Consider the following 7825-nt stretch of genomic DNA (forward strand, 5'->3'; position numbering starts at 1 on the left):
CGAGTTCCCAGAAGGAATCCGCAGTTCCGAACCCTGTTCCCATCCCACCTCTAATTTACCAAATTGCCACCCATCCCCCTTTTTAGGTCCTCCCCACCCACTTTTGAGCTTCTCTCTCTCTCAAGTCGCCTTCTCTATTAGTACGTTCTCTTTGGCTTTATCTCCTCACATGTGATGATGCGATGGAATTTTTTTTTTTTTTGGTAAAAAGAAGAAGTTTCGAAAAAACAAAAATACAGAGACAAGTATGTAGTTATGGAACGAAACCCATTCAGCTGTATCCTTTTCTTTTCTCAGTTGGAGGCCTCGCGTTTTTGATTTCTGAATGATTATAATACTGGAGATCTCTTTCATTTGCTTGGAAAAGCCGTGCTGTGACCCACTTGTAGCTGTTCCTTTATACTACAAGACTAGATATCTGCGTCTCGGTAGAACAGTCCGGAGGCCATGGAAGCAAGGCTGGACCCAGAGCATCCCACTGGCGTCACAAGAAATTTTCCTGCACTCGTGACCACCTCAATCTATAGGCCAGCACTTAGAAATAGAATAGAAATTGAGCTGTGAGTGGCATGCATGATTGACCCTGCCACTAGATAACAGCAAAAGAAAAAATTATACAAATTGAGCATCCCCCATTCCAGGCCAAGAATCACAAAAAGTTCCAAGATTTTAACAAAATAATACCAAAAACAAAAGAAAGAGGAAAAAATAACAAAAGGAAAAAGATCTACACAGGAAGAGCGAGACAGAGAAATTAAAGTCGCTGTGTCTCACTAAACTCGCCTTCCCGGCAAACGCCCACATCAACTGTCATCGTCCTATTCCCCTTCTTCCCATCGTTCGGCGACGACGCCACGCTGCAGCAATTCCTCCTCGGCGCCTGCCCGTTTTACAAACAACAACAACATCAACAAGAAGCATTTCATCAAACACAATCCGGCATAATATATATTTAACCAAACCGAATCAAACAATGACGTTAAACTAATATATATGAGTAAGTATGATATTTTATTTTAATATCATTACCCTGTCCCAGAGAGAGGGGTCGGGCTTCTTGTAGACGACGATGCGGTCGACGAAGGCTGGGGGGTGGTCCATCTTCCAGCGGCACGCCGGGTGGACCTCTCGGTGGCGCTCGTACACGGTGACGGTGGTGCGGCGGGCGGCGTCGTAGTGGGAGGAGGAGAGGTAGTACACGAAGGGCCTCTGGCAGGGGTTGCGAGCCACGGGGCGGGTGTTGAAGGGGTAGGCGGTGTAGTCGGCGCGGCGGTACCAGTTGAGGAAGGTGCGTGCGGGCATCTCCATCTCCCGAGGGGACATGACCCCCCGCACCACCTGGACGGCGAAGCCCCAGGAGATGGACACGGTCCAGAGGTGGCCGGCGTCGTAGCAGATGGACTGCTGGAAGACGGCCGCGGAGTCGAGGCGAACGGGGCCGTCGAAGATGCGGCGGAGGGCGGCGGCGCGGGAGGGAGCATTGGGGAAGACGGGCTGGACGACGTCGAGGTGGTGGAGGGAGACGAGCGGGGCCACGGGGTGGGCGGCGAGGAGGCCGAGCAGGTCGCCGTAGACGTCGAACTGGTGGAAGCCCGGGTGGCGGGTGAGGGGAACGCCGAGCTCGGCCATGCAGGCCTGGATGCGGTCGTCGCTGCCATAGAGGGCCGGGTAGCGGTGGAGGCAGCGGTCCTGCACGCGGGCGAGGGCGGCGGCGAGGGGGCGGCTGATGGCGAACCCGCCGCCGCCGTAGGCCATGGCGTAGGAGAAGTAGATGTTCTGGAGGTGGCTTTCGGAGACGGAGCCGATGTAGTAGGGCTGGCGGTGGTCGAACTGGGAGAGGACGCGGACGAGGTTGTCGGGGACGAAGACGGTGTCGTCGTCGCCCATGACGAACCACCGGACGTTGTTCAGGCCGAGGCGGTAGGTCTCGGAGACGACGCGGGAGATGCGGATGGCTGAGCGGCTGCCCTGCCGGTGGGTGTAGGGGAAGCGGGCGGTGTCGCCGGAGAGCTTGAGGGCCGGGAGGCCGGCTGCGGAGGCGGAGTTGCTGAACTCCTTCACCGGCTTGTCGAGCCAGACGACGCCCCGCATCTGGCGGGGGCGCCACCAGAGCTTGATGTAGTCCTTGCGCCTGTCCCAGAGACTGGCAGACGCCGCGATCCCGAAAACTACGTGCTGGAGCCCCGTGGCCGCCGCGGCCCGGGCAGCTATCCTGCTGCTGCTGCTGCTGGTGGTGGTGGTGTTGGTGGCCGAGGGGGTAGTATGGACGGAGAGATTAGAGGAGGAAAGGTGGAGGACCGGATCGGCGACGGCCGAGGACGTGGTGGTGCTGGTGGAGCAGGGGAGTTGGCGGTGAGTAAGGGAAGAGGAGAGGAGGAGGTTGACAGTATAGAGGAAGTAGATGAGGGAGATGGAGAGGAGGAGGCAGATCATGAACCTAGGGATGAACATGGGACGATTGGAAGTCTTGCCGCCGCCAGGGTTGCCGGCGCCGAGCATGCCCCATATGAAAGGGGTCCTACTGTTGTTGGTTGGGGTCATCGGATGGTAGCCATCGGAGCCATCCTTCGCCCCTCCCCCTCCACCCGCTTTCATTGCTCGCCTCCTCTCCCTCCTCCACCCCTATTCTTCTCGCTATTTCGGATATCCACCTCTCACCTCCCTCCCGTTTTTTTGGTTTTCTTTTATTTTTTTGGAACGGGAGGGAAGGGAAGAGGCAATGCAGCTAAGGAGCGTAGACAGATAGAGATGAAAGAAAGAAATAAATTAGGAGGAGAAGAGGAAGATCTCTTCCTGGATCCGATCTAATCTATTATTATTATGGTGTCGGACCGTCGGTCGTCTGGTCGGTCTGACTCCGATTTCTGGACGTGAAGGCAGGCATGGACATGGCATCAGAAGGAGAGAGATTAGATGCAGCGAAGAAGACGACGATGCCAGGGGGTTGTTGGGATTGAGAGCGCTTAGAGGCGGAGGCACGGATGAGTGGCAGGCATTTGTGGCAGGTTGCGCATCCTTCCCGTGCGCTCCTCTTTCTCTCTCTCTTCCACTATTACTAAAATTATAATACAAGCATTTAAGTGTAAATTATGATGTCCTATAAATAGCTATAGATTGAAATTTATAAATAAAGTAGAAAAATAATTTCCAGTGGTATCTAGTGAAATGATGGAATAAACTTCCAATGTCAACAGTTAACGATACAACATTCAAATTCGAGAAATAATTTGATTTAGTTAAAAAAATAAAATTTTTAAAAATATAATAAAATATATTATAAGTAAAATATATTTTAATAATTATCGATCATTTTGCTTTCGACATCTCACTACAATAGTAAAAAAATAAATTATTTCAAAATTAAATATTTATCGTAAGATAAACAGTATATCCTTATGTAGAGATATCTTCATTTGATGCGAAAGATTTTAATTTCTTTTTTTTATATTTTAAATTTAAAAATTTATGTTTACAAATTTTTATATAACAAGTATTAATAGAACAAGATATTCATTAATAATAAAATTAAAGTGTAATATTTAATATTAAGTACAACTAATAGATGTTAAATTTATACTAAACTTCTACATTAAATAAATATTAAAATAATATGATTATATTTATTTAATCTATTTAAAGATCGCATTAAATAACTTCTATATCTGATAGATATTTAATGTTTAAATAAATCTAAATAATAACTAAATCAGTGTATAAAAATATTTATTATTTATTTAATATCTTTAAATATTAAATAAATCTATAAACAAAGAAGGAGATGAAGGCATATTTGTATTATTTAACTTGTACAATAGGGCAACTATAAATATAAAAGTAATATTTATATTTACGAACTAAATAATTGAAGACCAAGATAAAATATATACCTACATCTGCAATCAAATTTTAGACTTTAGTTGCTTCCAATATATACCTACAACACTTTAATCATTCATATTATAAGAAAAAATGAATAATTAAAGGAATTGATTTTTTCTAAGTACAGATCACTAAAAAAATTAATTTCCCTTTCATATGGATCTAATTTAGTATGATCTAATTTTAACAAATTAGTTTTTTATATGAATCTAATTTAGTATGATCAAATTTTAATTTATAATTGAATTTCCTTTTCCCATTTTTGTGTGTGCAATTTCTTTTTTGTTCATGGGAATGATTGATTTTTTCCTCCATATAAATCACTAACAAAACTATTTTTTCTTTTATATGAATCTAATTAGTACGCTAGCATTTCAATTTTTGATTGAATTTCTTTTTTTCTTTTTTGAACATGTGACATTTTTGTGCGTGTGAACAATTGATTTTTTTTTTTGTTCTATTTTTCTTACGTTGTGCATTCATGCAAATTTTTTGTGCAATTCTTTTTTAATTTCTTAGGTGCATGTGTGGATTTCTGAATTAATATAATTCTTTTTTCTTTTTTCTTGCATGCGTGGGAATGATGGGAACAATTGAATTTCTATATTAATCATAAAAATACTAAATTTCTATATTAATAGAAATTTTTCCTAAGAATGATAAAAATACTAATTTTCCTTTTAGTACGAATGAATTTCAATTTTTGATTAAATTTTCTATTTTTCTGCATGAGAATGATTGAATTTTTTTATGTTGTATTTTTCTTACGCTGTGCATACGTTTGATTTTTTTTTTTGCATGTGAGATGCAGTTTTTTTTTTTAGATGACTTCCAAATATGTCAATATTTTATATGAATTTTAGCTTAGTTTTTCTCAATTTTGGAGAGAGTCAAGTTTTCTCTCTCTTTTTCTATTTAATAGGTATAGTGGGATTATCACGCTTTGACCCGCTAGTATGGTGGGTAAATGATCGGTGGTCATACATTCCACAGTGTTTTGACTCATTGGATATGAAAAGCTTGCCTAAGATTTTTAATTTTTAGACACATTATACATGACATGAGGCAGTTATAAAAAAAATAAAATATTTAGTAAAATACAAATATTAAATTTTCTGAAACAAATTAAATCCGAAAGCTACTGTCTCCTGATTTTTATCAAATACATAGTATTTTTTAAAGATAAATACTCATTTAATTCAAAAAATTGACTAAGTTCTAACCAATATTTTAAATTCTAGCAAGACAAAAGTGTCACAACCATCCCGTCTTGTTTCTGTAAGAAAACGAGATCGAGATAGGGGCGTAACACCAAACACCATCCACACAGAGTTAAAAAAAAGAAAAAGGAAAGAATAAAAGGAAGGAAAGAAAGGAAGTAGGAAAAAAAAGAAGAAAAAAAAGAAGGGAATGAAGTGAGAAAGAAGACATAAATGAAGAAAAGAAGGAAGAATAAAAAAACAAGAAGAGAGGATGGAAGGGAGAGTAAAAAAGAGAAGAAAAAAAACAAGGAAAAAGAGAAAAAGAATAAAAATAAGAAAGACAAAGGGTACCTACTAAAATTCCTGACTAGGACGATGCTGAGATGGAACGAGACAACAGAGCATTCTGTTCTATGGAGAAACTAAGGCGCCTTTATTTTATGAGATTTGAAACCCTGTTACTCCCGTTTTCAGCAACAAAAAAAAAGAAAGAGGAAACCATGATTTGAGCTCTTTTGCACTAGTTTCATAGTCTCTATTAGTGCTACTTTTAAATATCATAAAAGAATAAGAGAAAGAAATAGTTAGCTGATAGCTTAATAATTCTCTCTCCATCTCTGGTTGAATGAACATATTATATAATGTAAAATAAATACAAATTTCAAAGAAATAAGTTCAACATTTAGGAAAAGTTTCATATATATACTTTCTGAATGATTAACATAAATTCACCTTTAAAAATATTGGGGTAGAAAGTTGATAAGCTTCGGAACCGACCACAACTGACATGGTGGAATGGTCAATCAAAACTTTTCATGAAGCCTCCAATTCTCTAACCAAGGCCCGTTATGTGGCAAGCCTAGAAGCATGCGAGAAGTCTTTTGAATTTCAAAATCTTCCAATAGCTCGCAACATCTCTCCCACGATCGCAGGTAGTTTTTTAAACTGCATGCACAAAAAGCGCGAGGTGTAACACGCATGTGAAACAACTGTGCATGATCTCCAGCATGTGCAACAGCCTACCAAAGACAGCCAACCCACAAGCCTGAATTCTTCGATGATGGGTGCTAGCCCTCGCCTATACAATTCAATCTCAGGGGGCCTCCAAGTAAGTTTTCTTGAGCTCTAGCAAACCATCATGCTGTCACTTTCCCAACCTCAATTATTCTCTAAGTGTTGCTCTGATAAGGCATCAGTGGGCACCCCACCGGACACTCTCTAGCAAGAGAACTTCTTCACCTTTGTTGTTTCAGGCCAAATTTAATATCGAATCGAAATCCTAAGCACGATCTCAACCTCCAGACACAATTTCAAGTGTGTCATCAATTTGCAAGACTCGAGTAGCTGATCGTCAAGCCCTCCAGCAATTTCTCCCACGCGGCACCACGATCATACCAACTCCTAGCAGCAAAAAAATAATTCGGTATAGCTAGTAAGTAATTTTTTTAAAAAAATTACTATTTTGCCTTCTCTTAACATTAGAGCCTAGGGGCATGATTCGCCATGTGAAAAGGACTCAGAGATGAGCTCCTATAAGCATAATATGTCAAATATTGGTATGCACTAATGATCAGCTTCAATTAGCTAGGCTCAAATCCTGAGTGGACTAAGGTAAAGGTAAATATAAAAATAAATTGATTAAACTGATTGTCAAAAAGCCTTCAAATAGAGTACAATTTTAATATTTATGCAAAAATAAAACAGTTAAAACATAGCTAAAAATAAATAATCATAGTACAACTATTGGTCCTTCATAATCCTTCCTTGATTCTCAATGAAATTTAACAAACAAGGTCTCCCCATGCTTTTCAGCATGCCATTGGTACCGGCATATACTTCTAGACCTTCGGCCTGCACATCCATGTTCTGGCCGAATCCTACTTCATTTAGTCTTCATTTTTCACGCTTAGCGCAGCTCATTGCAATCAAACTGGACCCTACATAGCAAGGGTCAACATGACTATCTCTTGTACGACTTCCTCAAATCCGACCCATGTGGCATTCACTATCGACCGTCATCTAGAATGTTGGGATGGGATGTAAACAGCAATGGAATCCGGTGGCTCTTCTGGCGGTCGTAGGCCGAATGCCCTGGTGTCAAGTAGGGAGAGAGAGAGAGAGAGAGAGAACGGAGAAGGCGGAAGCCTCGATTACCTCATCTCCGTCAAGGTCCGGGGTGATGCTGGCGTTCGACCAAATCCTTGTCTTGCACGCCCATCGATGAGACCCGAGAAGCAGCAAAAGGTGGTGGTGCCGGTGGAAGATGAGGAGGATGAAGGGAATAGGGAAGAAGGTGGGAAGAGGTTTAGGGTGCTTAATTGGCACCGATTACGTGGCGACCGTCACGAATGGCAGCTAGCTGGTGAAGGAAAGCCTTCCCAAGTTGGCTCGAGCAAAGAAGAAAAGGGTGGGTGGGAAGGAGCCAGGAGGGGGGTTGGGGGGGCAAAGGAGGAAAGGAGAGGCGGAGGCGATGGTGCTATGATTGCTAAGAATAAGAAACACAAGAAGATAGGAAACTAGGGGTGGAGGTGAAATAAAAACTACTCTATTTCTCCCGGCGTTTCACCAACCAAGTCTCTTATCTAGGTACACTGGTTTCACCTAAGAAATTGCCTATGCACAAGGTTGCATGCTTAAGGGCCAATGCTTAAGAAATTTCCAAGTCGACCTCGCACATGATCAATCACATGCCACCACGTCAAGGCATAACCTTACACGTCAGCGTAAGCAAGCATCGCTCAGAA

The 7825-nt window shown here is 41.9% G+C and overlaps 1 protein-coding gene across 1 annotated transcript; it reads right to left on the minus strand.

Annotated features, from left to right (window-relative positions):
- Positions 1-553: 553 nt before the first annotated feature.
- On the minus strand, positions 554-3077 carry LOC103719664. Its single transcript, XM_008809009.4, has 2 exons — positions 1030-3077; positions 554-880 (listed from the first exon to the last, which is right to left on the minus strand). Exons 1-2 carry the CDS (start codon positions 2593-2595, stop codon positions 755-757), a joined length of 1692 nt encoding a protein of 563 aa, XP_008807231.2. The 5' UTR covers positions 2596-3077; the 3' UTR covers positions 554-754.
- Between the last annotated feature and the right edge of the window lie 4748 nt (positions 3078-7825).

This window comes from Phoenix dactylifera, chromosome 5, assembly GCF_009389715.1.
Source record: "Phoenix dactylifera cultivar Barhee BC4 chromosome 5, palm_55x_up_171113_PBpolish2nd_filt_p, whole genome shotgun sequence".
Classification (NCBI taxonomy): Eukaryota; Viridiplantae; Streptophyta; class Magnoliopsida; order Arecales; family Arecaceae; genus Phoenix; species Phoenix dactylifera.

Bases quoted from the DNA above. Each gene is read 5' to 3' on its own strand.
- LOC103719664 (XM_008809009.4), bottom strand. From the start codon at position 2,595: ATGAAAGCGGGTGGAGGGGGAGGGGCGAAGGATGGCTCCGATGGCTAC. The intron at 881-1,029 runs GTAATGATATTA...TAAAACGGGCAG, and splicing joins ACCCCTCTCTCTGGGACAGG to GCGCCGAGGAGGAATTGCTG.